This window comes from Protomyctophum parallelum (genome assembly GCF_964188405.1).
Source record: "Protomyctophum parallelum genome assembly, chromosome: 12".
Taxonomy (NCBI): Eukaryota; Metazoa; Chordata; class Actinopteri; order Myctophiformes; family Myctophidae; genus Protomyctophum; species Protomyctophum parallelum.
In genome coordinates, this window is record NC_139712.1 from 17,161,683 (window position 1) to 17,186,907 (window position 25,225).

General features: G+C 49.5%; 1 protein-coding gene across 1 annotated transcript in view; it reads left to right on the forward strand.

Moving 5' to 3' along the window:
• znf438 (zinc finger protein 438) overlaps positions 1-24,905 on the forward strand; it is a 69,094-nt gene extending 44,189 nt beyond the window's left edge. The window contains exons 3-4 of the mRNA XM_083778294.1: positions 21,113-23,062; positions 24,171-24,905. Of these exons, the coding sequence (XP_083634420.1) occupies positions 21,144-23,062; positions 24,171-24,891 (2,640 nt within the window). The 5' untranslated portion in view covers positions 21,113-21,143 and the 3' untranslated portion in view covers positions 24,892-24,905. The remainder of the gene's footprint in view (positions 1-21,112; positions 23,063-24,170) is intronic.
• Positions 24,906-25,225: the final 320 nt, after the last annotated feature.

The following is a 25,225-nucleotide window of genomic DNA, read 5'->3' on the forward strand; positions in this document are numbered from 1 at the left end:
GCGTCTATTGTGTGATGTGTTGCCCTTGGGGTGGGTTTTGCTCTCTCTCTACCGCCCACCACCCACCACCTCTTCTCCTCCCCTCTCCCCTCCACCTCTCTGTTTATGTGTCTCTGAGCCCGTCATGTCCCTGAACCTGCTCTAATTAGCATCACATCAACTGTTTATTTATCCAGGTATATACCGGCAGAGGGGGGGGGGGGGGGGGGGGGGGCTGGATAAAGGGAGCCAACAAAGTGGAGCAGAATAGAGGAAACGGGAAGAAAGACGAGAGACGCGTGGTGGTGGTGGTTGGCGGGTTTGATCATCTTATTAATTTTCAGTGAGAGAAGGAAGGATGGAGAGAGAGAGAGAGAGAAATAAAGACGTTCTCAAAGAGGCAGAGCGGGAGAAGTGATTCAGAGATAATCAAAGAGTTTGGGGGGAGAGAGAGAGAGAGAGAGAGAACGATGCAGCGAGGTAGTTAAGACATGATGCAGAAAGTCAAGTGCAAAAGAGGGAGAACTTTCCCTCCTCTCTCTCCCTCTCTCTCTCCTCCATGTCTCTCTCTTCTCTCTCTGCATTTTTCATCTGAGACACGACGGAGCACCTAAAATTAGAACGCCGACAGTTTCCTTTTCCCTTCTTGTCGGGGCCTCATTTAATGAGTTCTCCCATCATGATGAGTGAAGGTACCATAGTACTGGGAACACAGGTGTTTTCACGGCGTCCCACTCAAGGTTAGTCGCTGGAATCACACTCCCCCCCCCCCCCCCCCCCCCCACTGACGCTTCCACTGATTATCATACGTACTTCCTGATCTATTGCCACTGAAGGGTTGTGTTGTGTTTATGTGTGAGTTAGCTGAACGTACGAGTGTCTATAACTGTGTGAATTCTACGCACATGCCTTGTCAGGAATATGAAAACGCACACCTGTGTGCAATGAGCGTTGCAACCACACATGTATATTGTTATAGTTACTGTACTGTGCACTGTATTGCATAGAGAGAGGTGACGGCGTGGATGCAGCCAGAGAACATTTGAAAATGCTCCCTGGGCCAGGTGATTAAAGTTGCAGAGCTTGAGTGTACTGTACTGTACTGTATGCCAACACACGTCCCCGTACTTCATGTCATACCGATCTGTTTTCATCCAGTAAGTAAGTAGGTCGAAACATAAAGGTGGACGCCTCTTCAGGCTCTGGGGCGTGTGTTCTCGAGAAGGGGGCCACATTTCCAGAGATTCCTTGTGAAGCATAGCGGAAGCATGAGCCAAGCTTCCGCGTGCGTAACTGAAGACCCGGGAAAAGACGCGCTGTGATTGGCCAGTATAGTCACTTGAGTGGCCGCGAGAGAGACATGGAGGAGTCGCATGAGTGACGTCACTCGGGCAGCGACGCAGAGTGCCTTCAGCACTTCCTGCACACTTCCTCCGCCCCTTTTGCACACGCAACGCTCCAACGAACCGAAGCGACCAATACGGCATCTATTTTTAAAATATCTATGGGTCGATGTAGTTTATTGTCGGTATCAGCAGAGCAAAAAAGAGGCGCTAGACCAGGGAGATGGATCGCTGAGGTGAGGCACCACACCACCTGTCCCGCTACTTACCGCATGTCTAAAGCCCAACACACACCGGGTGCGCAGCGACGCGGCACAGGCGTTGCCGCGCGGCAACGCCTGGAGGCGCGTCAGGCGAGGCGTGAAAGCGCGTCGGACGGAGCCGGTGTGGGATAGGTTAATTGAAAATAATGGAGCGGCTGTTTTGATGCGCAGCGTTCGCAGACTGTGTGTGCAAGGCTAGCTACCCAAGCTAAAGCATAGCATAATGCTAACACCAAAAGGGGTTCCCGCCCAGAATGGGTTTTAATGCCGGGTTTGCTGTGACCGTTGTCGAACCCAGAACCTTGTAAGCACTCTCCCGACTGTGCTAGAGGTCGCTAGTATTGCTGTTAACTTTAGTTTTTGTTCTTGTTGGTGTGGTTTGCTGTTGTTCTTTTTCTTAGTCACTTTTAGTCCTGTCTGTGTAACTTTATTTATGAAGCACGTTTTAAGTCTTAAGGTGCGACTTAAAAACAATAATAGACACGGGGCAGATCGAATATAAAGGCGCAAGCTCTTCCAGAGCCTGGGAGCTGCAGCCGCGAATGTCTCATATATTATATGTCTCATAATTCACCAGGTGTTGTAGGGACGCAGAGATGTATTTGAGACGAGTTGACCTGCTACAGAGAGAGAGTGTTTAATAAAACACCATTATTGGAGTCATTAAAGCTGTCGTCTTTTACAGGGGAGTAACGTCACAGCACGGAACTCTGTGATCTCAATGCCAGCGTGAAAGACTGAAATGGGTCAACCGCATGTCATTTTTGTGAAATATTAATCTCAGACCGTTAAGACGCAACTATTTGTAAGTAAGTAGCCTTGCCGAGACATGAGGCCCATAGGACAGGAGCCTATCTCCTGTTTCTGTAGCGTGAGGCAGCTTGATGTACAAGTACACCCCCTGGACATGACGCTAGTATGTCGCAGGGACTTACCCCCCAATCCAACCCTTGATGCTGAGTGTCAAGAAGGGAGGCACTGGGTCCCATTTTTAGAGTCTTTGGTATGACCCGGCCGGGGATCGAACCCCGACCTCCCAGTCTCAGGGCGGACACTCTAACCTCAAGGCCACTGCGCTGGTAGACGCAACTATGACTATGATTTATTGTAATATTTCTGTAGCTATTCGTCTTTGGCCTTTTCTTAGTGTGACTTCAAACAATGTGTGATTAGTGTGATTCCAACAATTGAATTTAGGGTTGAGAAAAGGTATCTTATTTTACTTCCTTGCGGGATGAGTCCCTGCTTATTATCTTCTCTTGTGCGTTCTCTCCTTGCTTCTTGCACGCTTCCTTAGATGGTTGTGTTTTGGGTCCACTGACTACAGTGTACCTGTTGTTACACTTATAAGTACAATGACACCACTGTCCCTCCAGGCTACAGGATACACATTCTGTGAAGCTATAGAGCGGAACTAGACAATCTGGCACAAGCTGTCCATCCGGTGTATGGGATCTATACACTAGCCAATTACTGAGTGCATCCTAGTTTGGAATTTGGATACTGTTCTGCCCTGAATTTAGCCTTTTTTATATTCTGACTTCTCTTTTGCTGGTCAGTTGTACACGGTCAAGCTATTTTATTAATTATTAATTCTTGATGTTAACCCATTTGATCCACAAGCTCACAACATGTTGCGAAGTGATGCTTTGTGAGTTTTGCTATTCTCACTATGAATACAGGTGCGCTTTGTGCCCATTGCTGTGCCTTGGGCACAAAACGGAAAAGTTTGAAAACCAAATGGACCACAGCTGGTCTATTTCTGGACTGTTCAGAGACAGTGCCTGGGAGGAGTTGACCTCTACTCTCATGAACACACTAAACCAAAGTGTATGTCACGCACACCTCCAGCTTCTTTTAACCACAGCAACTTCTTTGCTATCATGAAAGTAGCCACAGCTGCCTGAATTTACAGTGACAGTGTCAGGTTTTAACTTGATAAAAGGTTTGAGTGCATCCCCCCCCTCCACTCGCCCCAGACTTTGCCTCTCCACTTAATGCAAGTATGTATGTAACGTTCCCGCTGACCCTTCACCTAGCCTGGCAGCCAGCAGTTATCCACCTTGGAAAGGCTTATATTCTTTCTACGTCCGAGCATAGACATGGTATGGGGCAGCGGTGGCCGAATGGTCTTGATATCGGAAGGTCGTTAGTTTGCATCCCCATTCCCCGGACCGGCACGTTAAAATTACCACCGCTGAAGTGCCCTTGGACAAGGCATTGAACCTCTACCATGAAGTGTTCTATGAGCAGGGCCTGGCTGTAAACAAGTTACCCTGGGTAAACATAGTACCTTTCCTTTCCTTTGGTAACGCCCCGGCTGCCTCTGATTGGCCTACCGACACATCCAGTGTCTCCGAGGTGGAAGATACATGCTGGACGGTTACTCCGTGGTGGGAAATAAATAAATAATACAAGTCAAGTACGATATGTAATAGCTACAAGAGAATGACAGCTTGGCACGCGCGACAGCAACTTTTATTTTTGTAGAAGAGGTAAACTAATATTGTTTTATGCCGTTGGCCTGTTTATTTGTATACATGTGTAAACTTTAAACATTATTGTACTGTAAAAACAAAAGTCTCTTTTCCCGTGATCTTTATTAGTATAATAGTATTAGTTTAGTGTTAGTTTAGAATGAATACACGATAATCAACACTAACACTTTAATTTAGAACACAGCCAAATCAAATCATAGTTGTTCAATCAATTATTCAATCAAAGCAAACGGCACAAACGATATTAGTTTGCCTCTTCTACAAAAAATAAAGTTACAAATTGCTGTCGCGTGTTGCCATTCTCTTGTACTTGTATTGTATTATGTCCCACCACGGAGTAGCCTTGCATCTCGGAGGACAGGCAAGAGCGGCAGTGTCGGTAGGCCAATCAGAGGCAGGCGGGGAGTTACCATGTCTATGGTAGGCCAATCAGAGGCAGGCGGGGCGTTACCATGTCTATGCTCGGACGTAGAAACAATATACGCCTTATTTATGCTAAATAAAAGCATGGCTGCTACAGGATCCTGTGGCACCCTCTCCACTACCAAACGGACATGCACCCTCTCCACTACCAAACGGACCTGCACCCTCTCCACTACCAAATGGACCTGCACCCTCTCCACTACCAAAAGGACCTGCACCCTCTCCACTACCAAATGGACCTGCACCCTCTCCACTACCAAAAGGACCTGCACCCTCTCCACTACCAAACGGACATGCACCCTCTCCACTACCAAACGGACATGCACCCTCTCCACTACCAAACGGACCTGCACCCTCTCCACTACCAAACGGACCTGCACCCTCTCCACTACCAAAAGGACCTGCACCCTCTCCACTACCAAACGGACATGCACCCTCTCCACTACCAAAAGGACCTGCACCCTCTCCACTACCAAAAGGACCTGCACCCTCTCCACTACCAAACGGACATGCACCCTCTCCACTACCAAACGGACCTGCACCCTCTCCACTACCAAAAGGACCTGCACCCTCTCCACTACCAAACGGACATGCACCCTCTCCACTACCAAACGGACATGCACCCTCTCCACTACCAAACGGACCTGCACCCTCTCCACTACCAAATGGACCTGCACCCTCTCCACTACCAAAAGGACCTGCACCCTCTCCACTACCAAATGGACCTGCACCCTCTCCACTACCAAAAGGACCTGCACCCTCTCCACTACCAAAAGGACCTGCACCCTCTCCACTACCAAACGGACATGCACCCTCTCCACTACCAAACGGACCTGCACCCTCTCCACTACCAAACGGACCTGCACCCTCTCCACTACCAAACGGACCTGCACCCTCTCCACTACCAAACGGACATGCACCCTCTCCACTACCAAACGGACATGCACCCTCTCCACTACCAAACGGACATGCACCCTCTCCACTACCAAACGGACATGCACCCTCTCCACTACCAAACGGACCTGCACCCTCTCCACTACCAAACGGACATGCACCCTCTCCACTACCAAACGGACCTGCACCCTCTCCACTACCAAACGGACATGCACCCTCTCCACTACCAAACGGACCTGCACCCTCTCCACTACCAAACGGACATGCACCCTCTCCACTACCAAACGGACCTGCACCCTCTCCACTACCAAACGGACCTGCACCCTCTCCACTACCAAACCAGACATGCACCCTCTCCACTACCAAACCAGACATGCACCCTCTCCACTACCAAACGGACCTGCACCCTCTCCACTACCAAACGGACCTGCACCCTCTCCACTACCAAACGGACATGCACCCTCTCCACTACCAACAGACCTGCACCTCTCCACTACCAAACGGACCTGCACACTCTCCACTACCAAACGGACCCTGCACCCTCTCCACTACCAAACGGACCTGCACCCTCTCCACTACCAAACCAGACATGCACCCTCTCCACTACCAAACCAGACATGCACCGGGCCACGTTCACACCAGGCAGATGCAAAGATGCAAATGTCGCAGTCGGCGGGGGTGAATTGAGAAGAAACGATCCAGCATGGAGTCTAAATTGCGAGCCCTTTTGGACCTTATAGGCGTTATTTATACGCAGCGGAAACAATGGAAGCAGACTAGAAGATGACGCAGCGAGTTTTTGTCGGCCAGAGCAGGGTGAAAAGCGGGGAAGGGGAATCATTAGAAAAAACATTGCAGCTACAGTTGCTTTGAAGCTTTGCATCTGGAAGTTGAACCCAGCTCACCTTCGTAATTTGTATCTTTTGCAGCGGCTATACAAACGTCGGATTTGCATCGTATAGCTTCACGTCGCTGGCTTCCATTGACAATGAATGGTAGACTGTATGCATCTTTGCATCTGCCCGTGTGAACGCACCATCGGCGACCCCTCGGTGGTACGGTAGGTCCTTCTGACACCCAGCGGTGTTGAACGGGTAGAGCTACGCGTCCGGGTCCGTCCACAGCCCAAACAGACGGAGCACTCGCTCGAGACGATGTATTAGCAAAAAGGGAGACAAATCTGAAACAGATGAGCCGGTAGACATGTTAACCCATTCTGACCTGAGATCAGATTCATACGAGGTTTCCACTGGACACACACTGGTCTGATGAACCCATTCTGACCTGAGATCAGATTCTAAAAATGTCAGTCGTTCTTCGATTTTTTTCAAAAATAGCAGACCTACAAGCTCGTATCGCGCCACTCGGTGGCGCGATATGAGCTTGTAGATCTGCTATTTTTAAATAGCTAAAGCATAACATGATAACACCAAAATGGGTGCCCGTTCAGAATGGGTTAATAGACCCAGAGGCTTATTTTAATGTTACAAACTATATAATACTACTAGCGGCTGCCGTAGCTTAGCGGGTAAGAGAGAGGCCGCCTGGTAATCAGGGGGTCAGCGATTGGCCTCCTAACCCCGTTTGAAGTGTGTCCCGAGCAGGACGATTAACCCCCAACAGCTCCACCCCGAGTGCTCGTCGTCATAACCACAACCACCTGAGGAGCCGTCAGCTGGCTGAAGCTGGAATTGAATCCCCCCCCTCCCCCCCCAAGGGGCTGTGTGTGAAGGATACAACATTCCATGTTCTTTGTTTACGCTATAAGAATAAAGCCAGCACGATTGCCCACATATATACATTTCTTTCTGTTTTTTAGCAATTCTCGTTTCGGTTTTCTCCTCTCCACCCTCTCTCTCTCTCTCTCTCTCTCCCTCTTTCTTTCTGTGACATGACTAAGGGCCGATTCATACTTCTATTTTACAGCTGTTTCGTCGCTGTAGTGCCGAAATGATTTCGGCTCGTCAGAAATTTTCAGTAGCACCGAAGAGCTACTCCCCCCCCCCCCCCCCCCCCACCCCCCCCCCCCCGAACCTCAAATGACGTCACATTGTAGGCTCTACAGAGCCGAACCCGACTTTTATTCAGCTCTAAAATAGGAGTATGAATCGGCCCTATTCAAACAGAGAGGCGGAGCGGGCTGCGGTTCTGTACCTGGTCAGATTAAATAGTTTGCCTACTGTACTGTACTGTACTGTACTGTACCTACCTTGTTGCAACTCATGTGACCGTAAAGTCTCTCTTCTACTGAGCTGTTTCATGTGTCCATGACAACTTTTTCCCCATCTCTTAACTGTTCCTTGGTGCTGTGTGAAGCTGTCCTTTTGGTGTTAGCATTATGTTATGCTTTAGTTATTGACAAATAGCAGATCTACAAGCTCATAGGCTATAAGCTTGTAGGGTCTGCTATTTTTGAAAAATCGAAGAAGAACGAACTGACATAGAAACACAGCTTTTTCAGAAAACTGTCAGGATGTAGAAGACATTTTTAGAATCTGATCTCAGGTCAGAATGGGCTAGAGGAGGCCGCAAAGGTCAGGGGAAGGTTTAGTACACAGTCGTCTACATGAATAACACAGAACAGTTTAGGCTCAGGCCTGAGGGGTCACACACACACACACTCACACACACGCGAGCGCACATACGTCACTTCCACGCAGCTCAGCCCTGACCTGGACAGTCCATCATGTGTTTGTGTGTCACTGTACTGTATGTGTTGTGTTGTGTGTGTGTGCGTGCGTACACGCTCCTCTGCATTGCGCGTGTGATCGCAGATGATTAAAGACGCTGCCAACTTTACGGGGAATGACATGCGCCCTCGTTGGACGTCCGGGGTCAAAGGTCATTGGCAGCGTCCTGCTGGGAGAGCAGCTCGTTGCAGAATCCTCTGCTCTGCGTTTGTCCTCGTTGTCCATATAGGCCTGTCTGAGTTATTACGTAATCACCTCATCGCCATTATTTGAGATAATCTCAATTATTTTGCATTTCCATTCACCTGTATGAATGAATCTGTTGAAAATGGTGACCACAGCCCACATAGCTTCTTGCTATTTTTTTTAAGTACAATATTATCAAATTCATGGCCATAATACTTACGTATTTTGATTGTTGGTACTACTGGTCATATCAGTTACTTCTGTGTATATTATAAGTTATTTGTCATATCTGCCTTGTGCAAAAAAAATTCCAGTGTTCAAAGCCAAATACAGAATTCATTCTCGTTCGGAAATTATTTACATGACAATTCATTATTGTCAGCTAATATTTCATGACCGTGACAGCCCTAGTTATCCTGCCTTAATTCTGATTCATACATTGACCTGAGGACAGTGTCGCGAGCCGAAAATAGCTTGTAAATCAGCTTCTTTTTGGGGCCACGGTGCACCACCGTACGACGGAACATAAATTAGGCATTACCCAATACCCCGGCACATTGATACCCGATAGAGGTTTGATCCCACCAAACCATAAACTATTATGGCGCTATATTTTTTACGTTCACTGACTGTGCTGCTGCTGTCAAGACGCGGTAATACGTATTCCATACGTTGAGCGCTAGGTTTTTCTGTTCTTAGCGCTGGGATTTCTCTATCGATTAAGCTACATTCCCATGCAGGGCAGAGCGACATGCTCCTAATTGGAATGGATTTCACCCCCCCCCCCACATTGATTTGTTCAGGTGACAGTGGATGACATACAGCTGTGTGTGTGTGTGTGTGTGTGTGTGTGTGTGTGTGTGTGTGTGTGTGTGTGTGTGTGTGTTGTGAAGGCGAGTGTGTGTGTGTCATGAATACTGTATGGGTGGATCTCCTTTTGAAACGCCTATCACTCTATTTGCCGTCTTATAAATCGGGGCATAATGTACAGGTGACCATATTGTGTGTGATTGTGTGTGTGTGTGTGTGTGTGTGTGTGCATGTGTAGCGCTGTGTGTGTGTGTGTGCTCTCCCTCTCTGCCCTCGCACCAAGTGGCGGTCTTGGATGAAACGAGGACTTCTGCAAACACTGATTTCATTTTCCCCCTGACCGCCCTCGCTCCTGAGAGAGACCCCCTCGCTCCTAACACTGCCCTGACACACACACACACACACACACACGTGCGTGCGCACGCACACACACATGTAAGTAACCCTCAGACTGGAAAAATGTCTACCCCTACAGATGAAAGATGAGCGGTTGGTTAGCATGCATACATACAGGAAGAAGCAATCGAGCACAGATAACGCTGACGCTCACTCAGGGGGAAGAAAAAAAAGGGGAAAAAGGAGGAGTGATTTCATCTCGGTCCGTCAGATCCATCAAATCCACCAATTTGTGTCCTTTTTTCCCCCTGTTCACTTTTACAGTTTCTGACAGTTCTAGGAGAGCCGAGAGATACGTCTCTTTCTTCCTTTCTTTCTCCCTTTTACACTCATAACACACACGCACAATTATCCCAGAGGCGTGCGTGCGTGTATGTGTGTTTGTGTGACTGTACGCTCGCGTGTGTGTGTGTGACTGTGCGCGCGTGCATGTGTGTTTGTGTGACTGTACGCTCGCGTGTGACTGCGTGCGTGCACGACACGTGTGTGAGAGCAATGGGGTGAGGAGGAGAACATGGCCGCTGGACATGGCTCCTCACAGCCGGCTGGCTGGCCCCGACCCCCTGCAACTATAGCCCTGTTATCTGCCCCGGGATCCTGGCCTTTCATCTGGGCTCAGAACCGAGGGGTAGGGTAGGGGAGGGAGGGAGGGAGGGAGGGAGGGGGGAGCTTGGCCTCTGCATGCTGGGGTCTTCAGCCCACCCCCCTCTTCTATAACCACACACCTCTGTTCATTCCAGACCCCCCTCCTCCATCTCTAGGCTCTATCTTTAAGTCCCAGATGAGCGCTGCGCTCACCTACGGTGGAGATAACAGACCTCTTACGGCTTGGCTTCTCTTCTCTTCGCTCTCTGGCTCCTTCTCCTCCCCACATCTTTACCGATGCCTTGGGGCGCCGTGATTTATTTCAATTATTTTATACTACACGAAATACAATATTTCAACTGCTTCCCTTTGCCCTTTTAAATGTTTCTTTCTTCCATATTTTCTTCTATAAACACAGCCCTGTCCAGACAGTAGATGAGATTTTCACGTGGGAAGTTTTCTCAGAGTCTTTTAAATCCTGGTGATGCAGACCAGGTTGTCTTGTCATTGGGCGTCTGCCACAGTAAAAACCTCAGCGTTCATGTAACTCAAGTGAGTCTAATGGACTCCTACGGGTCCATTACAGATCCACGTGGGTCCATTGTTAAGGGTGATTTATACAGTACTTAGCTGTGCCCTGAAAATAGGCCATCTCCGCGTTGAGAGCTTGTAGATCGGATTTTCATTGTGCAACCAGGTATATAAATCTGGCATGGCATTGTGTTGAATTCACACTGACTATTGACAGTGTTGCGCATTATTAGCAGTATTTTCGGACTGGATTCAGCCGGTAGCTGGAGGTGGAGTGCCTTGGCCCCAGGGTTAGGGACGCTATCAGAACACATCAATGTCCATGTTTGTCTGTCACTGCAAAATCACAAAGTCCTCCTCGGTAACAATAGGCTCTCACATGGTGCGTTGGCTTGCTCCTGGCTGTTCCTTTTGGCCTGTCCTTAACACATTTTAGATTCTTAGAAAATGTCTTCTGCATCCTGACAGTTTTCTGAAAAAGCTATGTTTCTCTGTCCGCCACTCGGTGGCGCGCTATGAGCTTGTAGATCTGCTATTTTTCAATAGCTAAAGCATAACATAATGCTAACACCAAAAGGGGTTCCCGCCCAAAATGGGTTAAGTAACAGGTACGGTCGCCCCTTTTCCATCTCGCCCCACTACTCTATCTAGCTGTAAATAACAAACATAATTCAAGTTGGTGTTTATATAAACGGTATTCTCATTAATGTATCATTGTTAAGTTCACTCTGTATATCCACGGGTATAATAGCATGATGATGCCAGTACAAAACATGGGCTACATGGAAGAAATGTGTTCAATAAAACGAAATTAACTTAATTATGCAGTCACCGTCTCTGTCTCATGTTGTTCTTTCTAAATTTTACAGGGTATAGAGACTACTACTACTACTATACAATCAAATAAATCCATATACAAGATAATTTCAGATTTCAGAGAGGGAGGGAAATACTAAATTAACTGTAACTTCATTCACACATTTCGCGGGGGCGAGTTGGTAAAGGGGCGAGTCGTCTGGTATTCCTTAGATGGATGGATGGATAGATAGATACCTTTATTATCCCACGGGGGGGAAAGTCAGTCGCCCAGAGGCAGCAAAGCAGTTAAGGTTACAGGATAAAAAGTACTGTAGTATACAGAAAGAAACAAGGCAGAAGGAAAAGCAAGGTGCATCAAGAAACAATAATGATAATAAAAGTAATAAACAGGGCAAACAAGGATGTATGCGCACGACCCGTGTGTGTGTGTGTGTGTGTGTGTGTGTGTGTGTGTGTGTGTGTGTGTGTGTGTGTGTGTGTGTGTGTGTGTGTGTGTGTGTGTGTGTGTGTGTGTGTGTGTGTGTGTGTGTATGCTGCTGCTTCAGTGCATTCTATGACTGCTAGTAGGCGCAATTCTCCCAATATGAACAAAATAAATACATATTTTATCATATTTCATCCTTCTATACAGGATTTTACACTGTACAATTCCCAACCTCTCCATTGCTTTCAATTTAATTTGTGTTATTCAAGTCAATGAAATGACACATAACATGGAAGTGCAGTGTTTAACCCATTTTGGGCGGGAACCCCGTTTGGTGTTAGCATTATGTTAAAATAGCAGATCTACAAGCTCATTCCGTTCCGTTCCATTCCAGGTGGATGCGTAGTGGGTCAGTCTCTCTGCTGGCCTCTAGGTGGATGTGTAGTGGGTCAGTCCCTCTGCTGGCCTCTAGGTGGATGTGTAGTGGGTCAGTCCCTCTGCTGGCCTCTAGGTGGATGTGTAGTGGGTCAGTCCCTCTGCTGGCCTCTAGGTGGATGTGTAGTGGGTCAGTCCCTCTGCTGGCCTCTAGGTGGATGTGTAGTGGGTCAGTCCCTCTGCTGGCCTCTAGGTGGATGTGTAGTGGGTCAGTCTCTGCTGGCCTCTAGGTGGATGTGTAGTGGGTCAGTCCCTCTGCTGGCCTCTAGGTGGATGTGTAGTGGGTCAGTCTCTCTGCTGGCCTCTAGGTGGATGTGTAGTGGGTCAGTCCCTCTGCTGGCCTCTAGGTGGATGTGTAGTGGGTCAGTCCCTCTGCTGGCCTCTAGGTGGATGTGTAGTGGGTCAGTCCCTCTGCTGGCCTCTAGGTGGATGTGTAGTGGGTCAGTCTCTCTGCTGGCCTCTAGGTGGATGTGTAGTGGGTCAGTCCCTCTGCTGGCCTCTAGGTGGATGTGTAGTGGGTCAGTCCCTCTGCTGGCCTCTAGGTGGATGTGTAGTGGGTCAGTCTCTGCTGGCCTCTAGGTGGATGTGTAGTGGGTCAGTCCCTCTGCTGGCCTCTAGGTGGATGTGTAGTGGGTCAGTCTCTCTGCTGGCCTCTAGGTGGATGTGTAGTGGGTCAGTCCCTCTGCTGGCCTCTAGGTGGATGTGTAGTGGGTCAGTCCCTCTGATGGCCTCTAGGTGGATGTGTAGTGGGTCAGTCCCTCTGCTGGCCTCCAGGTGGATGTGTAGTGGGTCAGTCCCTCTGCTGGCCTCTAGGTGGATGTGTAGTGGGTCAGTCCCTCTGATGGCCTCTAGGTGGATGTGTAGTGGGTCAGTCCCTCTGCTGGCCTCTAGGTGGATGTGTAGTGGGTCAGTCCCTCTGATGGCCTCTAGGTGGATGTGTAGTGGGTCAGTCTCTGCTGGCCTCTAGGTGGATGTGTAGTGGGTCAGTCCCTCTGGCCTCTAGGTGGATGTGTAGTGGGTCAGTCTCTCTGCTGGCCTCTAGGTGGATGTGTAGTGGGTCAGTCCCTCTGCTGGCCTCTAGGTGGATGTGTAGTGGGTCAGTCCCTCTGCTGGCCTCTAGGTGGATGTGTAGTGGGTCAGTCCCTCTGCTGGCCTCCAGGTGGATGTGTAGTGGGTCAGTCCCTCTGCTGGCCTCTAGGTGGATGTGTAGTGGGTCAGTCCCTCTGCTGGCCTCTAGGTGGATGTGTAGTGGGTCAGTCCCTCTGCTGGCCTCCAGGTGGATGTGTAGTGGGTCAGTCCCTCTGCTGGCCTCTAGGTGGATGTGTAGTGGGTCAGTCCCTCTGCTGGCCTCTAGCTCAACCCTGACCTGCTTCCAACGTAAACAGCAGAACCTCACCTTTCACCTCTCTGGCCTTACCTGATAATCATGTCTCTGTGTGGAGACATGGACCCCCGGTGTCTGCTACTCTCTCTGTCACACTCCTACTCTTTATCTCTCTCTGTGCTGACATGTCTCTCTCTCTCTCTCTCTCTCTCTCTCTCTCTCTCTCTCTCTCTCTCTCTCTCTCTCTCTCTCTCTCTCTCTCTCTCTCTCTCTCTCTCCCTCACCACCTTCTGTCTCACATGTCCTCTCTCTCTCTCTCTCTCTCTCTCTCTCTTCTCTCTTCTCTCTCTCTCTCTCTCTCTCTCTCTCTCTCTCTCTCTCTCTCTCTCTCTCTCTCTCTCTTCCTCACCACCTTCTGTCTCACATGTCCTCTCTCTCTCTTCTCTCTTCTCTCTCTCTCTCTCTCTCTCTCTCTCTTCCTCACCACCTTCTGTCTCACATGTCCTCTCTCTCTCTCTCTCTCTCTCTCTCTCTCTCTCTCTCATGATAAATATGTTCTACATTGCCAAAGCATACATACAACAAAACAAAAGTCAACATTGCGCACACAGAGACAACAACAGAAATCCCATCTCTCTCTCCCTCTCTCTCTCTCTCTCTCTCTCTACCTCTCTCGCTCTATCTCACCGCCACAGCCACGAACTGGGCACCCTTCGGCCCAGCCCTGACCTTTGACCCCCGTCAGATTAGAGTGGCTGGCGTTTCAAAGCCAGAGGCAGATTGAATGGCGTCTGTGACCTCTGCATGCCTTTCTCTGAAAACCCCACTAGGTGATGTTCCACAGAACCCAAGGACGGTCGGAGAATAGAGCCAACGCCTGGTTAACAATACAGCACATGGTTTAGGTATTTTATCATCACGGACACGGCCTCCTCGCCCAGACTATGCCTTTATGTGATCGAGCCTCTGAGCCTAGATAGGCTTGAACTTGAAGGTGAAGTGAAAGCATGTGATTTATATACGTCATACCACACTGACTTCCCTTTTGTTACAGTCGACCACTTGAACCAGTGAAAAGATGTAAAAGCTTTCGTTTAATTAAATTTTTTTCATCGATCTTTTTTTCCCTATTTTATATGGAATGTCTATTCATCAGAGGATAGAGCTATTTTTCCTCACTTATTTCCACTGGTTTGTGGACTCAGCCAAAGTTTCACGTAATGATTAAACAACTATATGTTGCTGGGTACAAATCCTACTCCATTGTGTCGTGGTATTAATATTATTGTAGGCTACTGTATATTGATCACATGAACGCCACACACAGAATAGCCTAGTAATAAGTCTTACCATTTGATGAGGAAACAGCTGATGAAATCTAGCTTTTTCCGACATCTAGAACTTAGTCCAAAAGATGGATTAACCCTCAGTAAGCAATATGTCCTAGTCCACTATGGATGAAATCTGTGTCCATTCCATTTTTATTTCCAAATCCGATGTAGTCGGACAGTGGAGGGAATCAATCACCACAGTAATCAATACAGCTCTGATGAAAATTATCTGATTTTATTTTTTACCTCTGCAAAGGTGCAGTGCGCAATTCATCAGTAGAAAGGGCTTGCCGCTTTTTATAATGTCCTTGCAGAGTTTTAATAACATTTGGCCGTGATGTTGAACTGTATAATTAATTTCTCATTATACGTGAGAGTAACTATTTACTTCAATTATTAACGTTCAGCAATATGCTGCTATGCGGTGCTTCCCAACCTGGTACAGACCGGTTCGCTTATATATATCTCTCTACGGTACCGACCGTTAGCTTGAAGATCTGTCCACTTCGGAGCGACCAGAAACATCACGTTAGTTTCCGGTTACTATTTCTGTTACTACACATGGTGAAACCGTGCGAAACGTCTGGGAAATAGCGAGTCAGTCCCCTTGACTGTGAGGCAAACATGAGCTACAGCCGCGATACGCACAATTAGCCCATCACTAAGTCCCTCCCCAACCCATCCTTGTCCAATATAGGCACGTTGGCAGCGAAGAAAGCTTTACCTGCATAGCAACCGTTGCTAAACTATTGGGATTGGCATTGGACAATCGCTTTTTGGGGTGGGATTTAGTGAAGGGCTAATTGAAGCCATTACGCCACCTTTGGTGACACGTGAGATTGAGCGTACGGAATATACACACTCATCATTTATGCACTTTATTTAGACCTGTGTGTGCATTTCCTTCGTGAATCTGGCCCATTCACTTTTAAATATTGGCCATAACAATACAATCAAAGTCCAGATTTCCTGAAGTGACTATCTTCTCACATTGTGCTGCATCCCTAGTCCAGCACCTTAAGTGCTTCTTGCAGCTCTTTCTTTCCAACCTGGTTTTCCCCCTCCCAACATCCAAGAGACTCCAACAGTTGCCAGAAGCAGCAGGATAGGACAAGGAGACCTGACATCAAGCTAGACTCTCCCCTTCTCTCCCTCCCTCCCTCCCTCCATCCTTCATTCTCCCCTTCTCTCCCTCCATCCTTCATTCTCCCCCTGTCTCTCCTGCCGTTCATCCTCCCAGCAGGTCCTGAGTAGGAGGCAGGAGTGCGTCAACATGCTCATTATGCAGATGGCGGTGCACGCTGAGAGGGGAATGTCCCACAACGAGTGGGCCGCGAGAAGAGAGGGATAGAAGAAAGGGTTAAAGGCACCGATAAGGAGGGCAAGGAAGTGATGGAAGAACAGCTGGAGGGAGAGAGAGACTCACGTAGAGATGAAACCGTAGAGTAATTATTATTTTGAATATATATATTGTAAGAATAGATCTGTCTTTATTGAGTGTCATTCTCACTAGCCTGTTTGTTCAGCACGTTCAGCAGCTGTCAAATTATCATCATTATCATCATCACACACCTGCCACAACAGTGCAGTTACAGTACCACAGGCTGTGTGTGTGTGTGTGTGTGTGTGTGTGTGTGTGTGTGTGTGTGTGTGTGTGTGTGTGTGTGTGTGTGTGTGTGTGTGTGTGTGTGTGTGTGTGTGTGTGTGTGTGTGTGTGTGTGTGTGTGTGTGTGTGTGTGTGTGTGTGTGTGTGTGTGTGTGTGTGTGTGTGTGTGTGTGTGTGTGTGTGTGTGTGTGTGTTATCTGTAACACACCGGTGGCTCTCCAGAGACCTTTGCTGAGGTACCAGCTGTAGTACGCCATCAAATCCCATCATTTTGCCACGAGCCAAATCTCCTCTAATTCTATTCTTATATAATTCCACCTCACGGCTTTCTTTCTCTCTTTCCTCCTCTTGCTTCCCTGATCTCGTTGCCCTTCCCATGTGACCTCCCCATCACACTAGAAGACTTCAAACCCACATTGGGGATGTCAGGACTTTAATGGATTAAATAGGCCCCGGGCCCTCAAGGTGTTAACCACTTGAGCCCTATTTTATATTCCTCATACAATGGCGTCACATGGAAATATCTTTGCATATAATGCTCAAAATGGGGACCCCAGGTTGCACGTGGGTATAGAGGCTATGCGCGTGACATCATCATCATACCCGGAGGTTATGCGGGAAGCCGGGAACGCCTACGGAGTGTCAAAAAAGTACTTTCTGGCCTTGACATCCAAACATGTGAAAGCAACCAATTTAGGAGGAGGGGCTGGGGGATAATGTGTACTTGGTGACAGGGAGTCAGGTCACTTGTGACTGACGGGGAGTAACTATGCATTATTTTATTACTGATTATTACCTTTCCCATTCATTGAATAATCAAGGAGTTTTTTTTATATTATCAACAAATCGACTAAATGTAGTCCATCATTGAAAAGTTGTTTATTTCTTTCCTGCAATTTTGTAGCAATCAGGATGGAATATGAAAAATCTAACGGAGCCGTCTTAATCACATCGTCACATGCCTATAGAGAGTCATGTGTGTACCGATTTGCGTGAAAGTTTGATCAAATCTGAAAGTAAGTAAATAGTTTTACATAAGTCGGCCTCCTGGTGGCGCCATCCAGGGAGTCTGTGTGCAGCACCGTTTCGCTGTGTTCAAGCCAGCGGTGCTGGAGATTAGCTCATCACGGATGGACACGGTGCAAAACATAGTCTCTCTCCTGCGTTATATATTACAATAAGGCATGTTGTATTTATAGCAATACATATTGATCACTATCAAACCTGATTTTGCTACACAGCCTGATTCAGAGCATCAGGTGTGCATCAGCGCTGACTCAACAGATTTGTGAACATGGGGACAGATTGTTTGGCATACAGTCTTGTGGTGTGGGATGTGAAGGGATGGCCGGATCCATTCAGGACCGTTGGGTCCATTCAGGACCGTTGGGTCCATTGACTCCATTCAGGACCGTTGGGCTCACAACAAGCGCTAGCCCCTCCTATGCCCAGCTTTGTGTGTTTGTGTGTACCACATAGTGATGATTTGATTGGCTATGAGCACGGAATGTGTATCAAACATTTGTGATGATTCGATTGGCACGGAATGTGGTGGTCGGTGAATGATGATAAGAGCGCCCCTCACTTCACATGAGTGTGATTTTTTTACTATTTGAATCTGCATAGATCTGGATAGATTTATAGTAGTGCGAATTGGTCAGGGACATACTGTATATCTGCCACATATGCCTAACAAATATCCAATGAGAGTTAAGCATTCAGAGAGAATGCATGACACATTGAATGAATGGTGTTAACAACTGTTGCACAGGCAAGCTGTGGCATTCAGAGAGTCTCCTCTAGCCTACAGTATGTACAGTATGTAACCACCACTAAACTGCAGTGCTATCCGCTCTGTTGCCTCGTCCTCGCCAGATCTCACACATTCTCTTCGGTGTGCAAAACGGCAAACACGTCATCTTTAGCAAAACGTGTTATCGAAATTAATTATATTTTGTGTTAAAATGGAAACCTTATTATTATCATTGCGGACAACTTCTCCCAAGAAGTAAAGAAGAAAGTAATATCCACTTTTACCACAAGTCAAATCTCTCTTAATTCTAATCTGATGTCAATTCCAGAGACACCTTGCCGTTTATCTTTAGCTGCTTCTCTTGTTCCCTGATCTGACCTCTTTGCCTTTCCTATGTGACCTCATAGTGCACACATGTACCAAGAGTTGAATTGAATTTAATCAAAAAATATGTAATCTTTGGCAAAAATGTGCTAAATCGCATTCTGTGTTGAAATTATTGCACGCAACTCCGCCAAACATCTTGTTGTTGCTTTTTTTTCTCTCTTTTGGCCCCGTCCAAAGATAATTGGGTTGTTAGAAGAAGTCGCATATGATTGTAAAAGTCACCGGTGCCCCTTCTTGCCACTACGATGAGCATCTCTTCAAAAGCATGAGGAGGAAGGAATGCGCTGAAGAAGGCCTGCAGTCTACTGTCAGATGTGTTTGAGTTTCAAAAGGCTTCGTAGCCCCGTGGGCCAGTCTCTCCCTCTCTCACACCAGCCCGGCCTGATATTACACATCATGTTCTTATTTGTCCAGAGAGAGAGAGAGAGAGAGGGGCGTGAGACGACTCGCTTGTAGTTTTGGATAAAGGTGTCTCCGCCAATTCGAACCGAGCCGTGGCAGCTGTACTCTCACGTGATGTGGAACAAAAGAACCAGGCGTTGCCTGTTGGGATGAAAATCCCCCCCCCCCCCCTCTGTCCCCTCCTTCCTGCTATACCCTACCCACACATCAAATCCCGGGAGGGGTGGATTCGTATCCCACCGTTCTTTTCTGCCCCGTTGTGTTGAGCCAAATTCACAGTCAAACTGGAATCAACTACCCACACAGAGAGAGAGAGAGAGAGAGAAACGCTCCAGCTTTACAGAGTCGTAATGTGGTGGTGGTGGTGGGGGGGGGGGGGATACTGTATAAATAATCTGTCCTCGCACAAATACTTCCAGGTGTTAAATAGTGTGCCTTTCCACGTTTATTTCTCTTTCTCCGTCTTTTGAAATGTTGAAAAGCTTTTGCCCCAAAATCCATTTGAAATGGATACAAAGGTTGAGGGGGGGGTGTGTGTGTGTGTGACTGTGTGTGTGTGTGTGTGTGTGTGTGTGTGTGTGTGTCAAGAGAAATCACGCCGTCAAACGCTTGCCTCTTGTGACACGTCCAGACTTTTGCGGTTCTTTGCCGATCAGTATCGGGGAGCAGATCTGGAACCACGCCCGTATCAAAGGCTGCTATTGCGACGCGGATCAAAAAATGTGAAATTCAAACCACAAAATGTGTTTACTATTAGGCTCCATGTGAAGCATTCCACGGTAATGTCCTTCTCTCTTCTCTCACTGTTGGAATGAAGATGCAGTATTAATGTAGATGGAAGGCATTCTGCTGTTGTTGGTTTAAAGCCATACCTGTAGCTTTTTGATCGATGGTTGGAAACCACAAAGGAGATTGAGAGGATAAAGTCCTTAAACCTTCTTATATGATCATCTCAGTTCTGAGTTTCTTCCAAGTCCACTTGACATTTTCTTTCAATTGTGTGTGTGTGTGTGTGTGTGTGTGTGTGTGTGTGTGTGTGTGTGTGTGTGTGTGTGTGTGTGTGTGTGTGTGTGTGTGTGTGTGTGTGTGTGTGTGTGTGTGTGTGTGTGTGTGTGTGTGTGTGTGTGTGTGTGTGTGTGTGTGTGTGTGTGTGTGTGTGTGTGTGTGTGTGTGTGTGTGTGTGTGTGTGTGCGAGCGTGTGTTTCTTTTTAGTATTTTTAAGTCATCATCCCCACTGGGCACCTTTTTAAACACGTGGACACGGGGCATTAGATTGAATCCAGGGCTTTGTTGGGGGGGCTTTTCTCAGCCCCCCTCTGGCCAGGCTGCGGTGCTTGTCGGTCAGGGGGGTGAAGGGAGATGAGAGCCCCCCTCTAGCCAGGCTGCGGTGCTTGTCGGTCAGGGGGAGATGAGAGCCCAGGTAGCCCCTCTTCGCCTCGTAAAGCCTCCTGCCCTTGGGCAGCTTTCACGCTCCAGTGACTGATCCTTCCAGGAAGCGAGGGGGGTACAAGGAGCACCCCACAGAGCCCCCAGCATGCACCATGGGCCGCACACTGAGCGCCAATCAAAGGGGACACTCTGTCCTGTGTGTGTGTGTGTGTGTGTGTGTGTGTAAGGAAATATGGATAATAAGGCAGCTTGTCACACGCTTGGACATGCTCTTGTTAGTGACAGTATGTGACGCCTTGTTTCCAGCTTGGACTGAGTTTAAATGACACCATAGAGGAACACGGGGCCAAGGCCTCCTGCTGGGACACACTGCTGTACTGACTGTATTAACTGTAATAACTTTCACAATTACACCGGGAGGTCACGGAGCAGTCGGAGCTTGTCATAAAAAATTATGTTAGTTCACTCTGGGAGTCGGGGAGTCGGGGGGGAATTTTTGGACCACAATCGCAATGTGTTGCAATGTTGGAAGTCCTTGTTGTTGTGGAAAGGTTGATGTCTGGATAAAGAATACTTTTAGGTTATTATAGTTTAGCCAAGTAGAGCAGTTGCTAAAACATCATTTCTTGTGTGTTTTTCTAAAGGGCAGCCGGTGAGTCCAGACCTTCGTTCCAGATGAAGAGCCTGCAGTTTCGAAGCATTGCCCCCAAGGCTCCGGCCTTGGCGCCCTCTCCCTCCCCCTCCCCCGCGGGGGTCCTGTCCTTGGCGCCCTCTCCCTCCCCCGCGGTCCTGTCCTGCCAGCCTCCCTCTGCCCTCCCCGAGTGCGCCACCACCGCCTCCAGCCCCAAGTCCATCATGGTGCCCGCCCAGAACTACGCTCTGATGCAGATCGCGGGCCAGGAGGGCACGTTCTCCCTGGTGGCGCTGCCCTCCTCCGTCTCCTCTCAGACGCCGCAGCAGCAGCAACAGCCGCAGCAAACCCAGCCCATCCAAAATAACCTCAAGTTGCCCATTCCGAGATATCAGCCAATGAGGAGCAAAGGGACCGTGGAAAAGGTCAAATCGGCGCCGCCAACCGCCCGGGTGAAAATGCCCACCAAGGTCGCTGTGACGTCACCAGCCAGGTCGGCAGTTACGTCCCAGACGGTGGTGAAAACGCCCACTAAGGTGGCCGCGACGCCTTCGGCCAGGTCGGTGGCGACGTCTCCGATGGCGAAGAAATGGCTAACGGAGAGCACGGAGACAAAGGAAGCCAAGGTGGAGCCTTCAGAGCAGGTCATCATGATTGACCCCGCCTCCTCCGAGATCGCCCTTACATCTTTCCTCCCCGACAACGCTGTTCTCTATCCGGGCTCTCAGCTGGAGCGAGCGCCAGCTGGATCCGACCGGCCTGCTACAACCGGCCTCCTGCAGAAGAACCTCCAGTACTCGCCCGCCACTGCCAAAAGCTCCCCATGCAAGGCCCCGGAGGAAGGGGGCAAGGCCAGGCGGAGGCCGTGCCAAGCCAAGCCTGCTGCAGCCCAGCCTCCGGGCAGCATCACTGTTCTCTCCCCGTCCATCTTTAGCAAAGCTGTCCAGATTATCCCCTCCCCACCTAAGGGCAAGCTGCCCATCCTGCCCTACTCCAAGATGAAAGGCACCCTCGTCCCCGCTGCCAAGATCACCGCTGTGTCCCTGGAAAAGAGAGGTGTCTCTGGGCAGCCCGGTCTCACCAAGTCCTCAGATCCCTCAGCCAAGACCCCGGAGACCGCTGAGGCCTTGAGTCACGACCAGGTGCCAAAGCCCCTTCTGCAGTCTCAGGCCCAGACCGCACTGCTGCCTGTGCCGGGCGCCCTTCAGAAATCACCTGGCAAAAAGAGAGGAAGGAAGAGAAAGACAATGGAAGACATCCTCGCTTTCGAGGCGCGAAAGAAGAGGTCCTTGTCTTTCTTCCGCAGGAGAGTCCCGGAGAAACCGCCGGCCATCGCTCCCGGCTCCAGACAGAAGGAAGTCGAGGACATTTCCAAGAAGTACCGCAGCATCCGACCCAAACCCATGCTGGTAATGGAGACGGTCCCTCAGCTGATCAGTCTGCCTCATGCCATGTCTCCGGACGGCCAGGAACAGGAGCTCCTCCTGGGGCACCACCGGCTCTCCACCGCCACCATGGCGACCGACGCCCTGGACCGATGCCCTCGCCAGCAGCAGCAGCCCGCCCCGGGGGTGACCACCCTCCACCTGCGAGGCGCCTCCTCCCAGTCGTCCCACCTGCGGGCGTTCCTGGGCAGCCGCCCGCTCCACCGCTGCCCCACGTGCGGCCGCTGCTTCCAGTTCAAGCACCACCTCCAGGGCCACATGAACAGCCACACCAACAGCCGGCCGTACGTCTGCCCCGTGTGCCGCAAGGCCTACGCCCACTCGGGCAGCCTCAGCACGCACATGAAGCTGCACCACGCCGACGGGCGGAGCGCCCGCCGGACGCTGCGCTGCGAGTTCTGCGAGAAGGCCTTCGGCTACGTGGGCGTGTACTTCACGCACCTCAGGGAGGTGCACAAGGTGGTGCTGACCGTGGAGCCCTCCATCAGCCAGCACGAGGACGACGTACCCGTGGAGGGGTGAGAGCCAGTGGTGGAAAAAGTAGTACTAGCGCAAAAATAGCAGACCTACAAGCTCGTGGTGGCGCGCTACGAGCTTGTAGGTCTGCTATTTTTGAAAAAACGATTGACATAGAAACATAGCTTTTTCAGAAAACTGTTGGGATGTAGAAGACATTTTTTTAATCTGATCTCAGGTCAAAATGGGTTAAGTAAAAGTACCAATACTGCAATGTAGAAGTACTCCGTAAGTCTGGAAATTCAAAATGTACTTGAGTGAAAGTGTAAAAGTATTGGCATCAAAATGTACTTAAAAGTATCAAAAGTAGAAGGTACTCGTTAAGCCTGTCCCATTTCATGTTTTCAAAATCTTTTGAAAATAGCAGATCTACAAGCTCACAATGTGTCACATCGCGATGGATTGTGAGCTTGTAGATCGTGCATATAGTAGTCATAACTGGAAACACTCTGCTACACCAGTGGGTCTCAAAGTGTCCTTGACTCTGTTCCAAATTGCCCCGTACGGGTGTGTGTAACTCTGAGAGTGCACAGAAATGGAACCAAATGGTGCCCATAAGTGTCCATTTCGTTCCATTTGTACACTCCCAGAGTTATGGGGGTCCTTGAAATCAAATAGGTTTGCGAACCACTGCACACTAAACAGAACAGAGCCTTAATTAGTTAGTATCATCGGTAACACCTGTGAAGGAAGTAGGAAGAGTTATTCTGTGTGCAATAGAACCCATTGTCTGTGCAATAGAACCCATTGTCTGTGTAATAGAACCCATTGTCTGTGCAATAGAACCCATTGTCTGTGCAATAGAACCCATTGTCTGTGCAATAGAACCCATTGTCTGTGCAATAGAACCCATTGTCTGCAATAGAACCCATTGTCTGTGCAATAGAACCCATTGTCTGTGCAATAGAACCCATTGTCTGTGCGATAGAACCCATTGTCTGTGCAATAGAACCCATTGTCTGTGTGCAATAGATCCCATTGTCTGTGTGATAGATCCCATTGTCTGTGCAATAGAACCCATTGTCTGTGCAATAGAACCCATTGGCTGTGCGATAGAACCCATTGTCTGTGCGATAGAACCCATTGTCTGTGATGTTGTTCCTCCTCCAGAGCCACGTCTCCAGAGACGTCCGACGAGCAGGGCCAGGAGGAGGAGCGCGAGGACCCCGTGGAGCTACAGATCAAGTGCGGCCGCTGTCAGGCCATCGCGCCCACCTTCGCCGACATGAAGCTCCACCTCCTCTACGTGCACGGCGAGGAGGCCCAGGGGGGGAGGACGCCGCGCGACGGCGGCCGCGAGGCGGAGGACGAGCTGGTCAAGCACGCCGCCCACTACTGGCGGCAGCTCAACGAGAAGCGAGAGACCAGGAATATCCTGTCGCAGCACCGTGGAGGAGGGTACGACGGCGAGGAGGACGACGACAGCGGCGGGGCCTACTGGCGGCAGCTCGGCGACAACCAGCGCCACCTGCTGGTCAAGTGCGGCAGCTGCGACGAGGCCTTCCTCTCGTTCTCCAAGCTCAAGAGGCACATCCTGTCCCAGCACTGCGGAGGCGGCGGCGGGTACGGCGAGGACGAGGACACCGACGTGGCTCCTCCCCCGGCGTCGCGGCGGGGCGGTGGCGTCCTGGTGGCTGCGGGTTCGGCCTTTAACTGCGTGCTGTGTAGCCAGGTGCTGGACAGCAGGGAGGGGGTGCTGGAGCACTGGAGGAGTCGGCATCACTGTGAGCAGACCGGCGTGCTCTGGGACGCCCTGAGCTCCTACTCTGGGCCTCAGGGAGAGGCCGAGGCCGAGGAGGATATGGACACGCCCGCGCCCAGCCCACACTAGTCGGCCTATCCACACTTTTCCTGGGCTGTGTGTGCTCCAGTTCCTGTCGATTTGATATCATTGGTCATCTGACCAGTTTCATTGGCTTTCATTGGATCAAATCGACAGGAACTGGAGCACACACAGCCCAGGAAAAGTGTGGATAGGACGGGCACTGAGCCCTGAAAGGTGGCTGTTCCTCTCTCACACACACACACACACACACACACACACACACACACACAGTCCTGATGATAGTCAGTAGCACAGGGATGGAGAGTTGCTCGCATGGGTTTTAGCACTGCTTTCATCTTTCATCATTGAGGCATTTTGACCTGATTGGGTCCTGGAAAAG